This window comes from Cuculus canorus, chromosome 3 (genome assembly GCF_017976375.1).
Source record: "Cuculus canorus isolate bCucCan1 chromosome 3, bCucCan1.pri, whole genome shotgun sequence".
Lineage (NCBI taxonomy): Eukaryota > Metazoa > Chordata > Aves > Cuculiformes > Cuculidae > Cuculus > Cuculus canorus.
Window position 1 is genome coordinate 59,385,766 of NC_071403.1, and position 25,293 is coordinate 59,411,058.

At 37.8% G+C, this 25,293-nt stretch overlaps 1 protein-coding gene across 14 annotated transcripts in view; it reads right to left on the reverse strand.

The window, feature by feature from the left end:
- WDR27 (WD repeat domain 27) overlaps nucleotides 1-25,293 on the reverse strand; it is a 117,548-nt gene that overhangs the window by 42,835 nt on the left and 49,420 nt on the right. For 12 of the 14 annotated variants that reach the window (XR_008449226.1, XR_008449228.1, XR_008449227.1 and 9 more), the window contains one exon: nucleotides 14,778-14,876. Coding sequence is in view for 11 of the 14 variants with exons in the window: in XM_054063238.1 (XP_053919213.1) it covers nucleotides 14,778-14,876 (99 nt within the window). In the remaining 3 variants the exon portion in view is untranslated. Of the gene's footprint in view, nucleotides 1-3,355; nucleotides 3,426-14,777; nucleotides 14,877-25,293 lie in introns of those variants that run through there. The other 2 variants (XM_054063239.1, XM_054063236.1) reach the window with 2 other exon arrangements.

Sequence of the window (25,293 nt, forward strand, 5' to 3'; positions counted from 1 at the left end):
CCTTTTAGTTATTAGGTTCGTTGGGTGGACATCTGCAAGGCACTTAGCCTAGCAGGCATCTTGGGTTTCAATGAACAGTTAATGAAATTAAAGACCTTTTCTTTTCAGAATACGACTGAAGCATGTCTATGAAGTACACTGAAATAGCAAAAATGTTTTCTTGCTCTATTTTCAGTACTTATTAAAGGCACCATAAACATAGAACCCTTTGTGTATAGTTCTAAGATTAAATAAGCAAAAATAAGCAGCTTTCCAAATGATTTTTACACGTAAAAATGTAATTAACATATGTTTTAGTAGATTCTTAAGATGCAGTGTATAAATATCTGGTTATGGTGATGACAGCCTACTTTAAAAATAATGAAAACTAGTCATTTTTCTCCAAAAACTTTGTATGAAACCCACACCCAGGGTGTTTATGTGTCAGTGTGATAAAACACAAATTAAAAGCTTATCAAAGGGGAGTTTCTGAGACATATAAAACATACTCTAAACTCATGACAAGACAAACAAGCACTCCAAGATTTCTGCTTCCAAAAATGAGAAAAGAGCAATTATTCAAAATTCGGAGAGGAGAGGAGAGGAGAGGAGAGGAGAGGAGAGGAGAGGAGAGGAGAGGAGAGGAGAGGAGAGGAGAGGAGAGGAGAGGAGAGGAGAGGAGAGGAGAGGAGAGGAGAGGAGAGGAGAGGAGAGGAGAGGAGAGGAGAGAGGATTTTCATGTGGGAAGGAAGTATAATGCTTGTATAGTTCCACCTCTTGACCACTTCAGGGATGACCAAAAGTTAAAGGATATTCTTAAGGGCATTGTCTAAAGGCGTCTTAAGAACTGAGAGGCATGAGACACTGACCACTTCTTTAGGAAGCCTGTTCCAGGGTTTGACCACATTCTCCCTTAAGGAAAGTTTCCTTATGTGAAGCCTGAACTTCCCCTGGCACAGCTGTGAACCATTCCCACATATCCTGGTTTCTGCCACGGCCTGAGAGAAGAGTAACAGCACTAGTTTGTCTTTCGGAGCCAAACAGCAAAGGACATGCCAGGGACTTCCAGCAGCTGTGCCCAGTGCATGGCCACGAAGGGCAGGGACATCTCTGTAGGCCTTTTGAGCACAGAGACTACCTTGGGGCCAGCAGCCCAAAGGCACTCCTCCAAAGGGCAGAGGGGTGGCAGTGGAGCTGCAATGGGGCCCATCATCCCCCAGTCAAACCCAGAAACACAGCAGTCACAATGCCCTGCAGCAGGATAAAAGGGGCAACCTCCGGTGTCCCACTGCCAGCCTGCCCAGCTCTGCCTTCAAGATACAGCTGGCCCATGGGCAGCCTAAAGACATCCAAGAGGAAGTCCAAGAGGAACTGGTGAATTACACAGAGGGGGCTGGGGGAGGAAGACTGGAGGTTGGATGAGGCTACTGGAGGTTCTCTACAGTAAGGTCAGCTCCTGAGGATCCACTTTCAAAGCTTATCTCATGGATGGAAATCCTTTTTACCTAGATAGCAGTGACAAGACCAAGGGAATGCCTTCTTAAGGAGCAGTGGTGAACTTACTATCCTCATTTCCTATGGAACCAGCAGCAGCCGTAAGATATGGGAAGCACAGATGTTGCTAGGAGTCCCAGTGCTTTGGAGCACCCACTGAGTCCCACCAGGCACGAGAAGGATTTTTGACCCAAAGATCAATCAGGCTGGGGGCATTTGGCCTAGTCTTGGAAGCCCCTGAGATGGCTCCAGGTTGAGAGTATCTTCTGGAAGGCATGACCAACCCCTGGGACAGAGGAGGCAGGTTTTACTCTCCTACTTAGGGAATAGTTCTGGGGTCAGGAAGGAATTTTCCCCCGGGGCAGATCGGCACTGGTCCCAAGTGTTTTTTTGCCTTCCTCTGCAGCACTGAGCATGACCACTTGTCAGAGCTTCCTCTGGTCCATTTCGGCTAGGTCACAGCCTGCTGCTCATGCACCACATCTATGACACTTTAGAGTTACTAAGATGTAATTGACTATAGGTTTCAGGTTGAACATCTAGAAAAAACATTTTTCGATACCTTTGAGAGATCATCTGGAACATGTGGAAGGTAGCTTCCCTCCAAAGGTATATAACCAAAACATGAAAAGCACATTACCAGTAGATAACTATGCATAACTGGAGGAGGAAACAATGTAAATAAAACTAGATGTCATACAGAAAGCTAGTATTAACATAAATTAAAAGTAAAGATCCAGATTCTTCCCTCAGTCTGAAGACCTTAAGTCAGTGTTGGAAAACACAGGAAGACTTCAGGCACTCAACACATTGTTATTCTGGTTTGATTTATAATAAAACTGTTTTGATTTATATTAAATTCAACCGCATTTCTTATATGACTGAATGTAAAGTAGAATTGCCTGCCATTTGACCACTTCCTCAGCATTCTCCATCTGTATTGGCTTTCACCTAATACGTACACTTTTCTGTCACAGTCATAGGACAATTTATACAGGGTCTGGTTTTCCCACGTTTGCATCAACAGCAGAAGGATGAAGATGTAAGGATATAAAATATCCAACTTTAAATTCTATGCCTTTTAAAACAGACTATATTGTCAGTGTTTTTCTCCTTCTGTTAATTACTTGTTCTGTAATATGACATAGGGCAATTAATAAACAAGGAGTAGAAACTCCAGGAAACTGCAAGGCAACACTGATCATCTATAAGGAGCAACTATTGCAGAACTGAGCCCCAGTTTTTTTACAACACATTCTTTTGCTTTAAGTTCACATCTTAGATTATTGCACGGCAGGTGTCAACTAAGCAGAAATGTCTCATGTTTTATTATGGTATACAACAGGATAATATAAGAACCTTATAATAAAATAAATGATGGAAACATTCCTGTGATCTTAATAAAATTAACTAAAGCATTATCTAATTTAATAACAATCTGTGAAGAATCCTAAATGTATATCTTGTCTCAAGTAATTCACTCATAATTCTTTCTTCCACCCTCTTCTTGTTTCCATTAATAACAGGCAATGAACCAGTGTTCTGTTTATTTTCTCTGGAAAAACAGGAGTAAAATTACTAAAGCCACTGATATCAGTCAACCTAGAACTTCATGCTACTGCCATCATCGTCTGTGGATCCTTCTTCAGAGTCCTTAGTTGAGTAAAAAAGTGGTTCACCTGCATTCAGGTTAAAGAATGACACACATACTGAGTTGACATTTTAAAAGATAATGTGCAGCTTTGTCATTTATCTTTCTCCAGACTTAACTCTTCTCTTCAATGCACAGTATCTGTCACTCACTACTGGGTCAAAGAGAAAACAGACAGTGGAAAAGTGACGATTACTGGTACAGTATGGTATGGTACGGTATGTCAGTGGGAAAATGTTGTTTCAAGAAAGGTTCATAAATGAGTAAGCAACAAGTAGTTGGACACAATACAGCTACAGTTCTGTAAAAAAAAAAAAAAAGTGTCTCGGCGACTATGATATTCCAAAGCAGATACGTTGAGACTGAATTATGAAAAAGCATAGGTGAACCAAACCCCTCAGATTACAAGGCCAGCTTTTTAATGCGTGAATTACCATAACTGTTAAACATTTCATATACCACTCTTCAGAAACATAGCAGCTAGGAACAATGGTGATCCCAGCTGTTGAATATTCCTATGGGATATGAAAAAGGGTCTCCTTATCAGCACCTACTCTTCCCTGCCTATTCCCGCATATACTGCAGGCCTGAAAGGCAGAAGGCCCTCTCCAGCTGCCAAATCAACGCACAGAGAAAACCTGTCAGGGAGCACAGAATCAAGCGCTCCAGAGCCTGCTGTATTTTATGGAGTGGAATGGAAGAAAAGGGGCAGAAAAAACAACTTGAAAGAATTTCTGCTTCCTGCCTTCCCCACACTATCCTGTACACAGTTCAGATATAACCAGGAGCTGGGCCAAAATATTTGGTGTGGCTATAGCATACTCCATTTGACAGCTGGAATCATTTTATGTTGCTATTTTAATTTGACACAGAAGTTGTGTCTGTTTTTCTTTTCACATTTAATCTGTTAGCTAAGACTTAGCTTTCTCTTTTCCAAAAGCTCATCTAGCATGCAGTTTATCCCATATTTAATTTTCCTTATATTTCATCTAACTGCATTTCTAATGGCTGGTCTCTGTTTTGTTATATATCCTATACACATTTATATCAAAACTGCCAATTGATTTGGCCATATATTTCTTAAAGGCCATGTAAGAATGGATAACCTCTTTGGAATGCAAATGTTTGAATTTTAACCAAAGTGGGAAAAAATGCTTTGTACCTGTTCTACATGAAGGTAGGAATTTTAGAACTGAAGTCTCCCACAGAATGGTTTTTAGTATCAGCAAATGTTCAGCTGCATTCTATGGATATTATTTGTAGAGCAAGAGAAAGGCACGAGAGTAACACTTTCAAGATGGCAAGAAAAAGAAATGAAATCTTAAGGACAGCTTCCTGGAGGACTATCTAAGATAATTAAATTCTAACTTCTACTTCTATATAAGAAACAGCTGAAAAAACACCTAATGATTAGTCCTTTAGTTCTTCCTGTTTGGCAAGGTTTCCTCGCTTGAGCTTCTCAGGACAGAGGAGGAGACTGTATTCAAAGTACAAACTATACTTCACAAAATATTTGAACCTTCATGAAGCGTGAAGTAGATGCTCCTATGCTTATCCCCTTCAGTATTTTATTATTGGTTCCTGTAAGACAATTTTGTAGTGTGTGAAGGGAGCAAAAGAGCTTTATTTTACCTGGCAGATTCTCTTCATGCCCTTTGAGAAGCAGATTTTTCTGAGGCATTGAGCACTCTGATTTTCAGAACTGTTAAGAGCAAACTGGTTTTCAGCAACTCTGAAAACACAGCAATGGGCATCTCAAATTTGCTATCTTTTTCAGAAAAAAGAAGCTTAACTAAAAATGCAGAAACTATAATTCTTAACCTTGCAGCTATCTTCTTTTACTTCTTTCTACAGGGCTTTCATTCCCTCCCTCTAGGCACTCTCTTCATCTCTCCAATATCATCACTTCTACACCTATGTCTTTTCCCTCTAGTTCTTACAGTTAATCTCCACCATTCCCTCTTCAGTCTCATTTTTTATCTGATGGTTTCCAAGAAGCTGTATGTTCTCAAAATTATTCCTATGACTACAGTTAGTGCCTTTCCTTCCTACTCCCAGTCAATCTCATCTCCTTCTAGTCCACAAGAGACCACTCCCCCTGCCTGTCTAGATATTTGGTAAAAAGAATTCACACTGAATGGCCAAATAACCAATTGTTTGCTACCACCTCTTCCAACCTAATAGTGCCATTCAATAAAATATCTACACTTGTAAGAAGTACAGTGAAGATTTTATGACAAATGTGCTATGAATTGAGAAGCTTGCCATTGCAAACATATTTATCTAAAATCATATAGTGTACAGCTGTTGTTTGCTGGCAACACACTTAGAATGGCTGGAGTATCCCATGATTAATCTGAATTGTATTATTCACTCTAGGTTACAGAAGGCTTTTTCTTTCTTTTTTAAAATGCACCATCCTTTCAAGTTTTTGTATGTACTTAAAAGAATTGTTTTGGTATAATCAAATTTTTCCCCTACAAAACATCAAATCCTATATTAACTGGCACAAAGCATTATTGGGTTTTGTTAAAAACTGCAAAAGAAATAGTCTTCCTGCTATACACAGAGAAATGTAGATGCAATGGTGCAATGAGAAACTCTGATGCTGAATTCTCAGGGACTGGAATAAACTCAGTGGGACTACATGCTGTGTCATGTTAATAAGCTCTCCACAGACTCAACCACCTCCTTAATAGGAGTGTGGTACAACCCAAAGCTCTACATTCTTTTCCATGAAGCAGTTCTTAAAAAGGCAAAGGCCAAGATTTGCAAACACAATCCGAGACTTACACGCAGCAGCCAAACTAGGCACTGTAGGAAACTAAGTCCACTTTGAGAATTGCCCAAAGGTGGGTAAAGCTGAAGCTTCTCTTTTACCCTACTACGAATACGTTTAGGATAAAAGACCTAAAAGACACCCTGTGGTTCTGTGCTTTGGCTGAATTCCTAAATTCACTTAACTGTTGAATGTTGAATAATTAAACAATTCTCTGAATGTGAAGAGTATCTCATAGTTTATTAGCAAGAAATGAGTTTGTAAACTACACAGCTGCATCAGTCAATGACTGGTAATCATTTTTTTAAAAAGGCACTGTCTTAGAAAAACATAGGTCTTGCTCACTATCACAGTAATTCATTTGTTTAACAGCACTAAGGAATCTTTTTATTCCAATGTTTGGCCAAGCGAATCCAACTTTTCCCTCTCATAAGCCTTAGAATTTTATAAGAATGACAAAGGGCACATACAGCTGCCTTGGACCACATTACACAAATGTCTTGATACCATTTAAAAGCTGATCAAACTGGGACAGCCTTTAACCAATGAGAGTTAAGATAAATTGCATTAACGGCTGTCCTAATTTTTTTACGATCAATAACATAGTAATAAGTCTGTTCATTTGAGGATAAAAGAAGAGGGATATTGAACATTATAGTGAATGAAAATAAAACATTAATAAAAATTAGACAGACTGCTATTTCAGTAAATTGCATTAAAATTTCAACTTATATGTTCAGTAAATTTAAGAGATATCCACTCCAAATCCTCATTCAATTCACTGAGATTACACTAATGAGAGTTACACAGATTTGGCTAACAGTTCAAGAGGAAAACAAGGAGATAAATACAATCAACCTCAGAAAGCATGTATATGAGATCAACACTCTTTTGAGTCCTTTTTAATCCAGCTGTCTTCTTTGGCTCAATGTGGATAGGGGAAATAACTTCTCACCAGAGAGCAGAATCTTCGGCAAAGACAATGTTCATACAAAGCCTGCATTACTGCACACTACTGCTCATAAAGAAAACTGATGAAATTTCTTCCTCAGCAGCTTAAAATAGTATGTGGAAAGAGAAAAGTTTAGTAAAATGAACAAAGAGTTGCTGCAGTTGCCAACATTTTTTTTTCTTTTCTGCCTCTGCAATGGCATGTAAGTACAAACCTTAAGATAGCAGCACAGTACAGCAGACGCTTGAAGGCATCTACAGCAGAAAGGCCTAGGGTAAAAAAAGATCTCTATAGTGTAACAAGTGAGTTTGGGAATTCTTGCATTCAAGAATAATTAACAATTCAGTAGTCCATTTCTGATCAAGAAAAGCATCTCTTTTCCTCTTCTTTTCAATAATCCATAAGCAGTACATCACTACATTTAAAGAATTCTGTTTTATAAGCAAATTAACTGTAATTGTTTTAACATTCACAGTAGAGGCATATTTAGTTCAGTTCAGGACAATCTTTGAATTTCTTGGAATTCCAAGAAATTGCTTTTTCTGAGTTATTTGCAGAAACCTATTGCTTCTGAAGCTAATTAAAATCCAAAAGAAAATCACTCTTCGTATTTTTACCAGGTGTCCTTGTCCATAAATATGCCTACATTCCTACTTCTCAGTCTCTAGCTTTCTGAGGCTTCAGTAAACCAATTCTAGCATTTATAGATTTGGATGCTCTTATTGTCTCAGATAGTATATTGTCTGCCACCGAGTTGCCAGATTTTAATTTAAGAGAGCTGTCTGCCCTGAAATTACCCTGATAGCTTTCCTCAGACCTTCTTCTCAACCCTTTTCATTGCTGCTTCCTCGCTGCTTTCTTGTTCATTATGAGAGCGCACACGCTCACAGATATACTCCTTCGGAGGTTTTTCTGACATTACTACAGATTCTCCTTGGATCTCCAAGTCAGCTCACTTTCCACCTTCTGTTTCTACTTCTTTCATAAATTGAAAGGTTATTCCATCCAAAGGCCATAAATAAGGCAAAGGATTCTACCAAATATTTTTTTCAACAAATGTCTATAAAAAAACTTTAAATCTTGATTTTTGAAAGTTACTCTAATCTTCCAGCAGAATCAATATTTGAAAGTACATTTCAGAAAAGCAAATGAAAAACTAGAATTTTTAGAACTTGATGGCATTTTCTAGCCTTCAAATTTGATCTCCTGGAATGGAAGATCAGAAAAGCTGACAGCTGGCTGTTTATTCCCCTCAGAGATAAAATTACAGGAGAAAGAAAAAAAAATACCAAATTCCATTTACATCTAGTTTTGATGTATTTGTGGATTATGAGAGAGAACAACTGGGATTGACCAAGCCAAACAACAGCATCAAAAGAACCATGTGAAAGAGGTTCCCTGACTTCCGTGAGATCATATTAGGGGTCAAGCTGGTCACAGGTTTTAAATCCACATGATTTAATCTGTGGCAAGATAGTCCTGAGTACCAAGGATGAGTATCATACTGGAAAATATGTGCCCTGCATCGGAATGAGACAAGGCTATTCGAATACTAAATACTAAAGCCAAAACTCAGCAAATTAAAGTCTGTCTGGGAGACAGCCCTTCAGGGCAAGGGAGCCCACGAGGGCTGGGTGCTCTTAAAAAACGAAATCCTAGCAGCTCAGGAGCAAGCCATGCCTGTGTTCTGGAAAAGGAGTCGGCGGGGGAAAAAGCCAGCTTGGTTGAGCAGGGAGATTTTGGGATGCATGAAAAAGAAGAAGGTCTATGAGCTTTGGAGGAAAGGGCAGGCATCTTGGGTGGACTACAGGGAGGAAGTGAGATTGTGCAGGGAAAAAAATCAGGAGGGCTAAGGCCCAACTAGAAATCAAATTGGCTAAATCCGTGAAAGATAAAAAATATTTCTACAAATACATTAACAAGAAAAGGAGGACAAGGGAGAATATTCAGTCCCTATTGGATGCAGAAGGAACAACAGTGACAAGGGATGAGGACAAGGTTGAGGTACTTAATACCTTCTTTGCCTCAGTCTTTAATAGCAAGGAAAGTTGTTCCCTCTGTATACAAACCCAGGAGTTAGAGGAGCAGAATGAGACTCCCATGATGCAAGAGGAGGCAGTTAGAGACTTGCTTGCCCAGCTAGACACCCACAAGTCTATGGGGCCGGATGGGATCCACCCAAGAGTATTAAAGGACCTGGCGGATGTCCTTTCCAAACCCCTTTCCATCATCTTCCAGTGGTCCTGGCTGACTGAGGAAGTTCCACTGGATTGGAGGCTGGCCAACGTTGTGCCCATCTACAAGAAGGGTTGCAGGGAGGATCTGGGGAACTACAGGCCTGTCAGTCTGACCTCAGTGCTGGGGAAAGTCATGGAACAGGTGATCTTGAGTGCTATCATGAAGCACATGCAAGAGAACTGGGTGATCAGGCCCAGTCAACATGGGTTTACAAAAGGTAGATCTTGCCAAACTAACCTGATGGCCTTCTATGACAAAGTGACTCGACTACTGGGTGGGGGAAAGGCTGTGGATGTAGTCTTCTTGGACTTCAGTAAAGCCTTTGACACAGTTTCTCACAGCATTCTGCTTCAGAAACTGTCAGCCTCTGGCCTGGACAGGCGCACACTCTCCTGGGTTGAAAACTGGTTGGATGGCCGGGCCCAGAGAGTGGTGGTCAATGGAGTTAACTCCAGCTGGAGGCCAGTTACAAGTGGGGTTCCTCAGGGCTCAGTACTGGGTCCAGCCCTGTTCAATGTCTTTATCAATGACCTGGATGAAGGCATTGAGTGCACCCTCAGCAAGTTTGCAGATGACACTAAGCTGGGTGGAAATGTGGATCTGCTGGAGGGTAGGGAGGCTCTGCAAAGGGACCTGAACAGGCTGGACCGCTGGGCCGAGGCCAATGGCATGAGCTTTAACAAGGCCAAATGCCGGGTCCTGCACTTGGGCACAACAACCCTATGCACTGCTACAGACTAGGAGAAGTCTGGCTAGAAAGCTGCCTAGAGGAGAAGGACCTAGGGGTGTTGGTTGACAGCTGACTGAACATGAGCCAGCAGTGTGCCCAGGTGGCCAAGAAGGCCAACGGCATCTTGGCTTGTATCAGAAACGGTGTGACCAGTAGGTCCAGGGAGGTGATTCTCCCTCTGTACTCAGCACTGGTGAGACCACACCTTGAATACTGTGTTCAGTTCTGGGCCCTTCACCACAAGAAGGATGTTGAGGCTCTGGAGCGTGTCCAGAGAAGAGCAACGAAGCTGGTGAGGGGGCTGGAGAACAAGTCTTACGAGGAGCGGCTGAGAGAGCTGGGGTTGTTTAGCCTGGAGAAGAGGAGGCTGAGGGGAGACCTTATTGCTCTCTACAACTACCTGAAAGGAGGTTGTGGAGAGGAGGGAGCTGGCCTCTTCTGCCAAGTGGCAGAGGACAAGACAAGGGGGAATGGCCTGAAGCTCTGCCAGGGGAGGTTCAGGTTGGATATCAGAAAAAAAAAATTCACAGAAACAGTCATCAGGCACTGGAACAGGCTGCCCAGGGAGGTGGTTGAGTCACCTTCCCTGGAGTGTTTAAGGAACGGGTGGATGAAGTACCTAGGGGCATGGTTTAGGGAGTGTTAGGAATGGTTGGACTCAAAGATCCAGTGGGTCCTTTCCAACCTGGTGATTCTACGATTCTATGAAAAACAGTTTTCTATCCCTACAAAAGCTACCTCCATTATGGAAAATTTTATGATTAAATGAACCATCAACAATGAACCAAAATTGCAAGAGAATGGAACTTTCATATAATTTGTTCTAAACTGAAATATCCAGATGTGACCACCAGGAAAAGTATGCTTTGTTAGTAGCTAGTAGAAGAAGATAACTCAGAGTTCCAGACACATCCAAAGCAACCTGTAGCCAATTCTGACTAAAGTAGTGGGTTTAGTGCTATTGTATTACTATCAGAGATCTACAAGTAAATGTCCTTACTGGGAACATTTATATGTCTCCCTTCAAGCTGGTTAGCAGAAAATTAACATGAAATTTTCAGTGGCTCCCATGCAAATCTAGCTGTGAAAGATATTTCCAGATCTCTACTATTCATTTTTCTCCAGTTGCAAAGTAATGCACTTAATGTTATTTATTATCTAATCTAAACATGCCACAATACCAGAAATCAATGTTATTTGAAATATAGCTGTACTTCTAAAACTAGACTTATAAATTAATGTTAAAAAATGCATATTCTATTGAGCAACAGTTTTTATTCCTTCCACACGTGTAAATTAGACATTTTACTAATAAACAGACCACAAGTTGAACATACATGGTAATAAAAAGTTGTTAATGTTTTCTACATGGCAGTTTTAAATTACCATTCCTTCAGTGACAAGAGACTTCTGGAGCATGTGTGCTATCATAAAATCAGAGAATGATTCAATTTGCAGGGACTTCAGGAAATCTTATCATTCAACCTACTCAAAGGTCAACATTTAACTCAAACCAGGTTGCTGAGAACTTTTTCCATTATAGTCTAGTTTTAGATTGTGGTTTTTTTCCTCCTGAAGTTCTCTCTCAGTATATCAGTTAGGTGGTCATATCAAACTGCCATATATTTACTTTTTTTAAGTCTACAGACAAAGAGAATGGAACAGATTTGCCATATTTCATCCAATTCAGATTATATTTTTGGTTATATTTCTCCAAATGCCCTACATTGACTTATTCAGCATGTGTTTAATTATTTGTATATTTGAGACAGGTAGCCTTCTGAGAACTTCAAGAAAACTGCTCAGGGCTTGTTCTATTCAAGTGTGTTTGGGGTGGGAATTTCTCTCTCTTGAAGCTACCTCTCAGTGTATCAGAGTGGTAGCAATGCATACTAATTTCAAAGTCATGATTCTGAGCTTGGATGAGCGTACAGCTTTTTTTTTTTTTTTTTTTTTTTTTTTAGCAACTAATAATGAGGACAACAATATGAGTGCACTTGGATGGTTTTGCCCTGCAGTGTTCAACCCTGCTGGTAAAAAGATGAGACCAACACTCAACTACACAAAACCCCAAAATCCACAACAAAACCAGCAGATTACAATAGTGTCCCTATTTGTTTTTATCCTGCTCCAAAAATATTTAAAAGAGACACAATTTATTGTTGCCATATTTGGAGGATAAGACTCCTAAACTATTTTAACTTAGGTTGACTCAAATATCTTACAGTTAATAGTTATAGTTATTCTAGTTAAACACTGAAATATCTTTTAATGTATATTCCCTAAAATAGATTGAAATTCAATTAATATTTTTGATAAGAGAAACACTTTTCACTATGTAAGTTTTGAACAGTGAAAACCAGAAAGTGACAATGAGAAGCTAAAACAGAGAAATCATCTCCAAAATAAACCTAAGATGCAAAGCTTCTATCTAATGCCCCTTCTCCAGCTTTCATAGCAACCATTTTATAAATCATTCCAGAGTGACCATATGATAAAAGCAACAATGTTCCCCGTCAATTAAAAAAATCACCATTATACCCATCCGGGGTCTTTCCCTCTTTTCTGGCAGAACATTTGTGCAAGTGAGAGCTATAATAATGGTTGGAACAAGCTACTTCATGGACAGGTGCTGGGCAAGCAACCATTGAACTGGAGCACTGCCACTTCGCCTCACTCTTGGCTGGATCTTTCCACAGTAGAAGGCTTAACCGTAATGTTCGAATTTCACTCATCAGCTACTTCCCTTTTTTCATCCTTTTCTCTTTCCCCTGCCAGTGTTTCCCTTTGAATGCAATGGGGCTTTGTGCAGAGGTTATTCAGAACACAATATAATTCTAAACTGTATTCATTCAAACTCTACATGAAACAAGAATAGCATCAGTTTTAAATCCCTAACTAGTGGTAGTGATAGGTATAAAAATCTTCCAGTGTTGGAAACTCTGGCTGCCTAATATAAAGTCTTTCTTTCAAGGCATGGGATTATTCCTTTCTGATTCATCTATCATTTTCTTCTTTTCTACAAGAAAAGCTTACTGTTGTATTTCTTAGCTTCTTCTCCCAGGGCCTTCCCCCAGTGCCTTTCAATTTAACTTCATACTAAATCCTATATTTGAAAATCCAGGATTTTTTTTTTTTTTTTTTTTTTTTTTTTTTTTGTTCCGCAGCTTATTTGGAAAGCATTTTGGAGTGCTCATTATACAGAACTACTGGTTAACAGATCTTACATTTCAGCTGTGATCCTTCAAAGGAGCAGTATCTGCACACTTCTTGCTTTTTGGTAAAGCGTTCCTGATAACATCAGCTTCAAATTCTTCCCTCAGAACCACTAGGGAAACCAGGTCAGTCCCACAGCTCTTGCTCCTCAGGAAAGAGCTCTTCAAGAAAAGAGTTTCTGGTCTTTGAACTTCAGATTTGGCTCTTAACCGTAATACTAAATTCACTGTGTGATGTGTCATAAAGTTCGGTTTGGAAGGCTTTTTGCCCCAAGGCACACTTTCAGAGTCAGACCAGTCTGGTTTGGATCCACAGCCAGATTGATAATTTTACGCCATTTACAGATTCTGTCCACCCTTACCAAAAACTAATTTGCCTGAAATTAGTTGCTTCTAAGTCCTGATTCACGGTATTATTGCAACAGAGCCTCTAGACTTTTAGCAGTTAAACTCTAATAAGACATTTTCAAACAATCCCAACATTTCAACAGCTGGACCACTGATCAGCATACAGCAAGACTAAAGTCAGTTCTATTCCTCAGTATGCAACATCTTTTTTGCAGAACTATGTTCAGTGCTAACCCTGAAATTAGCCTTTATGTAGGTGCAAAATTTAATAAACTATACCACTTGGTTGAATACAGCATTGCTGAATCCAGAAGTACATAATGTTCACCACAAAATAGCAATTAAACATTTTTCAATCAAATAACATATGCACAAGGAATAAAATTTCCAGAAATTCTATAATCACAGAAATACTTCTATCTTTATTTATAAATAGAAGGCAATGTATAAACATCACAATACCGCCACATATAAAGAAATTATATCTACTTCATAAATATTATTTAACAGTTGCAAGTTCAGCCAACATTAAGGAGGTAGTGATGTATAGACAAGCTACTGTGTAATCTTATATATGTAGTGACCATTGTTGTCTCCTTAAAGTAAGGAGAAATGTAGAAAGCAGAAAGTTTCAATGTAGTTTCAATGCATGAAAACAAAGAAGGTAAGTCTATAGGATTTAAAACAGTATACAAAACATTCACATGAAAAACTAGCTGCAGGGAAGCTCTGGTTTCAAAATAAAACTTAAAAAACAGACTCCTGTGTATATATTGCTGCAATATAATTAAACCATTGCACTGAAATATAATGCTGTTAGCATAGTATTAAAGACCAATAAAAAATAGAACTGTCATTGCCCAATGCCTAACTTCTTGGAGTACTTTTTACCTCTACATATCTGAAAGGTTCAAAACACAACAGTAATAGTTTTTCAAAACACTGTAATAAAACTATTTTTCTATTTATTCCGACACTACGTGCTTAAAATTACATTGGCCTTTAACTCTTTCAGGCCCTTGAGTAACTATTAGGCCTGAGCCCCTCACCATTCCCTACTCCAACTTACTTCTCTCTTAAATTCTCTGCATTAGTATTCTGCTTAGGTAATTTGAGGTGGATGTACATTTTCCCAACATACAATAAGTACAGGTTCGTAATAGTTCCCATTCCTGAACTCTTTTTTGTAGGCAGTTAGTGACAGCATTCATCTCTGTAGCACGAAACATTTTGCATGAGTTTATAACTGACACACACTATAACTGGAAGTAGATGAACAGCCTTACAGCTGCAGAGCATATTGGCAGGGAAATAGAAGAGTAGTAAAAAGCAAGCTTACAGTGAAGATTTTACATCTTTTAATAACAAAGAGGAAAATACCAATGACTTACCTGTAGAGATGAGGGACTAAAAGCCACATTGATGACAGATTCCGTGTGTCGCCTCAGTTTATGCAAAAAAGTAGTTGAGCGCATTTCATATATGTAAGCCTAAAAAACAATGAGATTATATTTTCACTTTGAAAAAATATATCGCATTCTGGAAGTACTAAGTTACAGTATAGGAAGAAAGAAGATTCAGCCTACAGAGAAGTTATAAAATTTTCATAATAGCTAAAGAGATATAAAAGTCATCAACAACTTAGAAATTATTTCTATAACTCAGGGTAATTTAGCAAATGCTTAATTCAAATTAAAAAAAAAAACATTTAGAAACAGTAATGCAAGCTTTTCCCCTTAAATAACTAAACATTAGGTATACGTCAAGTAGGCAGGTAAAAAATGACCCTTTCAAAATATATTTTTAAGGATGTTCTTCAGAATTTAAAACCATTCTTTTATGTAGAAACATGTGGAATCTAAAATCTTGGTTTCTAAATTTAAAAACTCTTACAGTTTGTCGCTACATTAAATAAAATTTTTCAGTATCTATGACACAGTCATACACAGTATACACAAGGCATATCAAAAAAGACACATAATGTAGAAAATATGCAGACTTATTTGGTACACTATAAATAAAATGTGTATCCCAAAATAAGAAATAAATTGTAGAGCATGCAAAACCAGTCAAAGACAATAAACCAAACTTTACAGTTTCAATAAAATGTAAAATATTCTATTGTCTTTACTAAATCTCTGCAGTTAAGACTATGAACATGGAATTCAGGGCACAGCCTAACATAAACTAAACCAAACAGTGCATAGACAGCTATTATAACAATGTATTACTCTGTGATTTGTCATAAGTTTTTTGTTGATAGCACCCTAAAATGAGTTTTCTCCTTCAGAACCAAGGCAGCTAAGCTTCCCCTAGCAGAAGGCAAACTGCTACAAGATATATGTCCCAAAAACTTGTGGATGCAACTCAGTCTTCCCACTTTATGAAAATACTCATGGACCAATGTAGGTCCTGAAAAACTCTTAATACTTCACTCAGAAAACTAATCTTATCAGTCAACACCAAAGATTCTCTAGTTCAAACCAGCACTGAAGAAAGCCTGGATAGTCCTCAGTGTCAAATATTCCATTCATAACCATATTCACTAAGAAGCAAACTGAGGCCACCTGTAAATCTACTTAATTGTATCTAGTTTATACACCTCACATAGTCTGGATTCAGTCCAGGATATGGAACTAAAACACTCTACTGGCATAAATGAAGCATCTAAAACCAGACAGAAATGTAGGTATCCATTTTCAACCTTTGGATTTTTTGTAACATTCCACACAGATATTGCCATGCTAACTGGAAAAGTAGCAGATTCCCCAGTAATGTGCTAAAATCATTACATCCTTCCCAAAGGCACAGAGCAAATGCTTGTTAACTGGAAACTCAGCCTTAAAAAATAAGCCCTTCCTCCCTATTTTTTTAAACATCCCAGAAACTGGTCATAATAATAAGTATTTTAGTATTTCGACGGGTTTTTTTAAAACATATGGCCATACTACACCCACTGTGACTTATACCACTTAGAACATACTCAGGTCACAAGGGAACAGATAGGCAAGGAGAACTTAAATGAGATAAAAGTGGTATAATGACACAAAGGAAAGACGTGATGTATCTGTGGACATGACATTACTTTCTGTGATAGAAAGTACAAGGCCATGGATTAGTAAATTTAGGCTGTACACAGGAATACCCAAGTTCTTCTTGTTTCCATACAGAAATGACACAGTTTCTTTCTCTCCAGTCAGATTTCTCTTTATTGACGTAAAAATCTTAAGAGGTATTTTTATTTACTCCATATCCTAAACAGATTATAATATTCCCAAGTAATTAGGCTTAAATAGAGCAGATTTCAGAGTTCTAACATAATAATTCCCTTCAAAATTTCCTTTACTTTATAGGACCACATTCATCCATTCTCCTTCTTCAACACTGGCTTTCTCCATTCTTCACTCTGATGATACTATGCCACGACTTGGGCAGCCTGATCTAGTGGGATGTCCCTGCCCATGGCAGGGGGCTTGGAACAAGATGATCTTTAAGGTCCCTTCCAACCCAAACTACTCTGATTCTATGACTCAACTGGTACCAAAATAATCAAATGCTGACACCTATATGTTAATCTCAGTACCTATAATGTTGTGCTTTCTTCTTCATAGCCAAGCTTTGTCACGCTGTATATCACTGAGCCCTACTGTCCAGATGTCCCATAGGACTTCCTTCCAAGAACAGAGTGCTAGCAATGATCTTTTTACTCCAGCAAGGATGAGGTGTAGAGACTACAGTCAGGTTGTACTTCACCACCACCGCAGTGCCAGAGCAGAGTACAGTGGTCATGCTCACAATGTTAATGAGAATCTGCAAGTCTCAAGAAAAGGAGAGGAGATGCTGTAGTAGTATATATTCCAGGGAGACTCCAGAAAGAAATGGAGTAAACTGAGTAAAAGGAGAGCAAGAAGCATTACAAGCTGCACTGCAGCATCCAGAAAAGGATGGTCCTCCGCATTTAACTGAAGAGAGTATTTGTAAACAGGGAGAAATTATTTTTAGCAAATACACACCCCTGTCCACCAATTCCTGTGGACCTCTTGTCAAGAGTTTAACAGTATCACATTACTCAGTAATACCATGACACTTTTTAGGTGTTCGTACTGTGAACGATTCAAATCCTGGTCCTCATAGCTATTGTAAACATGTCTATCCCCTTTGCAACTGTGGGAATTACCAAAACAGGATAAATACGTCATGTTTCCTAACATATTACAGAACTTTGTTAGATATCAGAACTTATAAAGAGTAGAACTTAAAAAGGAAATTACTGGAGAGAATAAAATCAACTCTATAATTCAGTAAGTACTCTGGTCTCCACTCAACTGACACATGGGGAGCTAGTAAAGTAGATTTACAAAACTCCTATTATAAGCATTTTTTTCCCTTCACAAGCTAATTACTCTGCAACTGCAAGTTTTCAAAATGCCTGGATCAGTTCTGCGTACGCTAAGACCAGTCTTTGGCAGAGAAGTGTAAGCAGCAGACAGGACTGTGTTTCCTATCACTCATGTTTTCTCTTTCTGGCCCCAAATTGCCTTACTGTCATTTTTCTTTTCCCCTTCAAGCCTACTCTCCTTTGTCCCTTTAATGGAAGCAGCAAAGAAGATGCAAAGTCAAAAACAGTAAGGGTGAAGAGCTCTGAATTACAGATCTACAATGCCTTCCAACAATTTCTGAACCAAGAAGAAACGTCTCCATGTTTTAACCAAGAGAACATATCAAAGAGAAACACAGTTAGTGAAGCTGAAAATGTTCCACCATATTCTAGTGGCTTGCAGAACTTTGCTAAACTGATCCAATAAGAAATCATTTTCCATTCCAGGTTCTCAGTTTAATTTGGGGAGGAGCACATTCATTCTTTGGGGAGCAACACATTCATTTTTGGCTTAATTTGTATGTCCCCATTTCTCTCTATAAAATAGATGTGATAGTAGTATGCCACTGTTTTTTAAAAGAAAATTCCAACATTTGTGAAACCCAGGTATTCTAGCAATGTATGATCTTCCACACAGTTCCCAAATCAACCATTTAGCACATACCTTTCTTTTAAAAAATGCTATGAAGCAATTGCATAGCTTCCGTAGAACCTAGCAAGTGCATATTCGCTTGCCTAAAAAGTGATATTAGCTAATCGCATTTCTCAGCCTAAAAAGCATTGAAACTCTTATCTCTCACGTTTCAAGAAATTATTCTAAGCCCTGAGACAGAGGTTAGGCTGAGATGCAGCGCTCTTCTGAGTCGTCACATCGTGTAGCAATATTTGCTGTGTCAGAGAAAAGTAATGATAAGCAAGTACAGACAGCACTCCACCTGTAGCTAACCACTGAAGCATTCATCAGCAAGGGAAAGACCTTTACTCCGATCCTTAATATAGAGACTATTTTCATATTGAACATCTCCTAGACAAAACACAAAGAGCATGGCTGGCAACAAAACCTTCCCACTGTACTTCATTCCTATAATTCTATCTTAACAAAATGAGTGTTGAGCTTCTTTCTGATGCTGTATTCCTAGCCATGTAAATATGAAATATTTAGGTGTGATGGTTCAGCTTCAAAAGAAAAGTGTCAGAGTCCCCGAGTACATCCCAGTTTATTATGTTGTGGCAGCTATCATCTTCATTTCAAATAACTGTGCTTTCAAGGAAAGTAATAGTAAGTATTTTAAGTCAGAGTAATTTTGACATGCAACACAATAAAATGAGATTAGAAGAAAAACATTGCCATTAAAAAGTGTACAAAACCAGCTTCTGTTTAAGTAAATCTAGTAACAGATAAATTCTGACAATAAAACTTAACTTGGTGCAAGTTTGAAAATAAACTTTCCAATACATTTATTTTTAAATGCAATATTAAAAACAAACAGTATAAACATTCTTCTGCTAGTCTGCCATCATTCCAGTTTTACTACATTTCTGATGTCATTCAAACTTTTTCTATTCTATACTGACTAGAATTTTTAGTATATTCTTTTCTACTAAAACAAGAACATTAAGTGAATTATAAATGCTATAGAAGAACAAAAAAAAGTTAACAATATTCATTTAATGACAGAGAAATGTCAGGTTTTCCACAACCAAATGTAATAATCTGTTAAAGACTTCAGCCAAAGTTAATCCCTTCTTAATATTAAGACCAATTTATTGTAATAAAAACACTGATTCAGTAAATACTGGTATTTCCTTTCCTTTTCTGTCCAAGGGTCAGTCAAAAGTAAAATTCATTTACCTGTACCAATAGCTTCCAAACAAGCTTCCTGAACCCATAACCACATACTTACTTGTGTTTCCTTTCACTTGAAGTCTCAAGAAAATTCGGAATAGTCAGTTTTCATGTAAGAGTATATTTAGCACCTGACATGTATATACAAGCTTGTGCTTTCATTATATTTGCAGCAATAGAGAGGGAAGAAGGGTGAAGATCCCTCCTTGAGGGGAAGAATTTGTATCCAAATGTAAAACTACTTAATTCTACTGCATTAATAGAGAAAGTATGCTAAATAAATCTTTTCTCTATCTGTGGAGTTTCACTATAAATTCTTCCCTCTTTTCTTATGCTCTGTCTTCAAAGCAAATGTGTCCTGTTCCCATTCGCCCCTAGTGCCACCCATGGCCACATGCATTTGAGTTAAACTACTTACACTCCTACTCCCTTCTGGGAAGGGAAAGAGAGGGAAGCAAATCAGAAAAAGAAACACTGAAAGCATAACATAAAAATTCCCCTCGTTATCAGCTCTTGCACAGGGACCATAAAAGCAGCACCAGTTTCAAGAAAAACCCTTTGCAACTGCTGTGGCTTTAAAAGGGAGCACATTTTTTACAAAAAGATGACAGAAGAAATAAAAGACACTGGTATCTAACAAACCTAATTTGACCTTACGAAAATAGACATTTTTTCTTCAGAAGTCATGCATGGATTGGCCAAAGCTATCCCTCTCCTGCAACTATTTTTTCTAATAGTTCAAATGAGCTACAGAAGATAGAAGTATTAAAGCCTCTTGATAGAAAAAGAGATAAATAATCTTACTTACAATTTTATGAAAGACATCTGGATTTACTAATAGGGCATTAGTCTCCATTTGCCTCCATTAGTGGCATCAAATCTGACGCATGTTCCCACATTACATTATACAATTTTTTGGCTTGCATTTCACCATCCCCTGTTTACACTGGCGTACATCTCCATTGAACCATGTATTTTTCCTCAATCTTAAACTGAAAAAGTACCTGGACTAATACTAAAATGAAAAATAGCAATCAGCTCAAAGCAGACACCCAGCATGGAAAGTTTCAGCCTAAAATGTTCTCAATTATAAGCAACTGAAAACAGAATTAGAGTGGAAAGTGTTAGACTACGTTAACCATAGGCACCAGTGCCAAATCCACACATAATAAAATAGATTTCACAAGTAGCCTAAGCACTGATTAATGCTTTTCAGTCCCAAGATATCTTACACACTTTCCACATGGTAGCATGGAAAGTCTCTTCAAGCATGTCACCAAAACATTGAATACAGTATGCACTCTCGGAGTCCCTACCCCCTATAACACCACTTATGGAGGCTTTCTTTCTGGTAGTCCCAGGAAACTGTCCTCAACAGTAAGATCCCATTTTCCACCAAAGTTCCTTCGACATAACTACAAAAGGAGTAACAGTGAAAATTGATAATGTTCTGTATTATTGAAACAGTTATTATGAAGATCTGTCACCTTTCAAGATGCAGGGATACTTTCTGAATGTATCAGTATGCTGACAGTAATGGCTAACTTTGAATTCTCCTGACTAAAAAGTTTACATAAAAAGACACAAACCATATCTCAGATTTGCATCTTTAAGTCATCCTTCTTAGAAGTTTCCAAATTATATTTTTCCTGATTTTAGTTTCTATTTAATGAACCAATTTCAAAGCCTCATGTATATGACTGTTTTTATTTGTTTGCCTGTGGAATTTATGTAGTAGCAAACACTGCTGTATTTACACTGGTTTTACTTTTATAATGTACTTAGGTTTGGCAGAGTACAGAATTATTACTTGAAGATTTTGTTCTAAGAAAATTTATCTCACTTCTTATTATGAAGCAGCATGGTTGGATCACACCCACTCTGGAAATAGCTCTTTCCTGACTGCTTCTAAGACTTTCTTCTGTATCAACTATACCAATAATTGCATTCCCTGTTTGTGTAGTGGTGTTGACTGTTCAACAGAAATACTGCAAGGTTCAAACGATGCGAAGGATCTTCATTGAGATGTTTAGGTATTACAGTGCACTTCATTAGCTTTACAAAGGATTACCACGTCTTAATAAGTTCGCAAGCACAATGCAGTCAACTAGTAGGATTATGGGCATATATACCAATGATACAAAAATTCAACCGCTGTCAGAATTGTAGACTAAGAGTACACATATGAAAACACAAGCCCTGTGGGTATTAATCTATACATATCCGCTTTCAGCATTTCACTGCTGCGTGCACTCCAAAATGAATCTACTTTGGCTTCCTGTTTTGCCCACATCTGAATATGGGGTATTAACAAAATTATTTTCTTTTATCTAAAAGGCTAATTTCTCATATTTCCACTCAGCTCTCAGAAGTATTACCGAACTTAAAGGTTAACATAGTAACACACTGCGTCTTCATCCTGTTCAGTTTGACAGACTGCTAGAAAAAAGTTGTTCTGTAGTAGTTAAAGAAGCACATCTATAACCAGCAGAAAATCCTCCACTGCTCTGAACTGCCAGTCTGGTTTTATGGTGGTCAAGTCTGAGGTGTAGAGGCATAGATGATCAAGATGAACTGACCAAGAAGCAAGCAAAAGTTGCTAATGTGTTCATGCTCACATAATTGCACAGTTCATAAAGTAATCTACCAAGGCTAAGATTTTCAGTCATCTTCAAAGATGTACCCAAAGAGACAGAAAAGCAACAGCACACTGTAAAGAGGTGTGCACATTCCTTATCCAAACTAAAAAGCAGATGTTCACTTCGCAACAGTGCACTGCAAGTAATGCACTAGAGAAGATGGGAATAACTTTAAAAATTTAAACTACTTCAAATTATAGAGCTCCATTCACTATGGCTTGTCAAAGCCAAAATACATGTGGCCAAGTAAAGTAAACGATGAGTTTTATAGAAGCATCGCATTTTGGATAATATTTTTAAAGCTACCCACCTTGATGTAAGAACAGATAAAAATAAAAGTAAGAGTTCTGTTATATAATACATATCTTTTCTTGTCCTTTTCAAAGACATTATTAGTCTTATCCATTAGGGAAAGTCATAAAGATAGTATGTGATTTGAGACACTGAATTTTACAACTAAATAAATATCTGGCAGCAATACCTTAAATTGCTCAATAGGACTGACATCCTATTTGGAATACCAACTTCTGTAACTATTAAAAACTAAGGTGTCAAATAAAACAAATTCTACAGTTTGTGTTATGCCAGATGCAGAATCTTGTCTCTGAAAACAACAGAGTTTGCAAACACTATCAAGTCCAGGTTTACAACTAATCACCACTTACAGATTTGCAGAATTCTTTGGATATACCTCCTGACCAGCCTGGGAATTTAGTCTAAACCCAATTTTGAACAAAAGTTAACATGCCTTATTGTGTCTCCTTTATTCTTTTCAGTGTCGATGCCCTCTGGAGAAGGAGAAACAATCTTCCTACTCTCTCTAGCTTTGGTGTGTTCACACCTGAAAGGCATAAATTTGATCCTGGGTTTAGAATGTGTTTCAAAGATGGTGTTGCAGGAAAAATCCTATACTTTGATGAAAAATGTAAATAAAACAGAAGACAACTTCATACATTACCCATGTATTTTTGTCATTGAAGTAGCAACATGTTACGCTGAAAACCTTCTAGGTTTGCAATACATGTCAGTCACTGTGAACTGTGTACCCAGGCTTTGAGATTTGACATGGACACAGAGTTTTATGTTAGCAAATTCCATTTCAGCACTGGGGTCAAAATAGGCCCCTTAAAGTCTACAGTTAAAGGAGAGCTAGGAAGAATGAATCTGAAAACAATTAAATAGCTAGATCTTTATTTCTGCATTCCCTACTTCATTTCTGGAAACTTGCAATTTACTCAGAGAGCCCTCGGGTCTTTAAAGACAAAAATTAAGAACCTAATTAGACGTAAAGTAAACCATCTAACTAGAACTACAAGGATCAAAGGAGAAGATGAGCTATTTCTATTTTTGAAAGCAGCATTTCCCATTTCATAGATACATTTGTCCTTTTAGACTAAGATTTCTTTAGTCAACAAATATTTAGCCAGATGTTTTTGTATAGAGTCCAGGAGAACAGACATCTAAACCCAATTAGAGTATTTGTCCAACATCCTTACTACTACTGTCTGACAGTCAGAAACCTCAAATTGTCCACTTGTAAAATAGCTAGAAATTAAAATATTATGTGTATTCAGTGAAGAAAAGGTAAACCCATGTCACTTGCAACCTTAGGCTATTTAAGATGAAAAGGAGATCTGATACTAGAACTGTTAACTTTCTAAGTTTTCTAATAACAATGAATTATGGAAACAGGAATCACAGTTCAAAACCAGGATACTGTGGATACCTGTTTGATCAGACTGTCAAGTCCTACACATGTCTTGACAAAGGTTCTCATAAACAAGTTGCAGTAATCAGTTAGGGGAACACTTTCAATCCATGATTCACAGTATGTATAAATCTCATACTAAGATGCACAAAAGCTGTTCAAATAAAACTAAGTGGCTACTGCAGTCACATGGAAGCTATACCAAGCTGTTCTCATATAGAATAGGCAATACACTTTGTAAATAGGTGGAAAGGCAGAAAGAAATTGCACATCTTTGTTTACAATAACATATTTTGGTTTCCTGATTCTATGCCCTACAGGAATATGGTTTTGATTTTGCTATTTATCAATGCAGCCAACATATTCCCCTTTTCAAACACTTCAGATATTGTGAAATATAAAAGGCAGATTCAGATTAATGTCTCTCAATTATATTGCAATTTTGCCTCTTTTGGCAGTCATGTTTGTTAACCACAGGGTGCAAGCACTGCACTTAAACTCCAAGATGATTGAAGATGCAGTTGCTCGTCAGTGGAAAGTTACATAACTTATTTCCAGAATGCATTATTTCAAAACAATACTTCATATCCACACCGCTGAATTCTTATGCAGATTACTGGATTCCAATGGACATTCTCTCATAGAATACAACATGCAAAAATATGTAGCTTCTTGATACTTTCAAAACTGTTTCAATTGCACATCAGTCCATCTGTCAGGATGCTATTAGTTTAATAATATGAATGGACTATTAAGTGCCATGTTCAATTTTCATTTTCAAAAGAAACACAAAAGTATATCCAGTCTCAAGAATTCAAAGAGAAGCCTCCTAAACATGCCCCACAACTGTATCTTGTCTTAACACTACAGTTGTAGCAAGAGTCTGAAACTTGAGTCAGTTTTCCTGAGGCAACAACAAGAACAATGAAAGTTCTCAACAGATGTACAATGCAAATTATGCAAAATTCCAACCCAGAAGCCACACTAAAAAGTATCAACTGGCACTGTGCCAGGGGACCACATGCCAACTGGAGCAGGATGTAGTCCAGCTATTCAGCTTCCTACAGTGAGCAACCATGTTCTGAAGATTAAGAGTAAGGGCAAAGACATGTTCTATGCCTTTGTTTTCTTGTATCAGCAGTAATTCCAAACAATCGCCTTAAAACAAAAGAGAAGATAAAAGTTCCTGTGACTGTACCTCTTTTTATACTTTATATATATATTTTATATATATATTTATACTTTATATATATATATTCAAAACCAACTATACTTAGTAATCTTGACTAAATGTATTTATATCATATACACCGTGAGCTGAGATCAACATTAGATG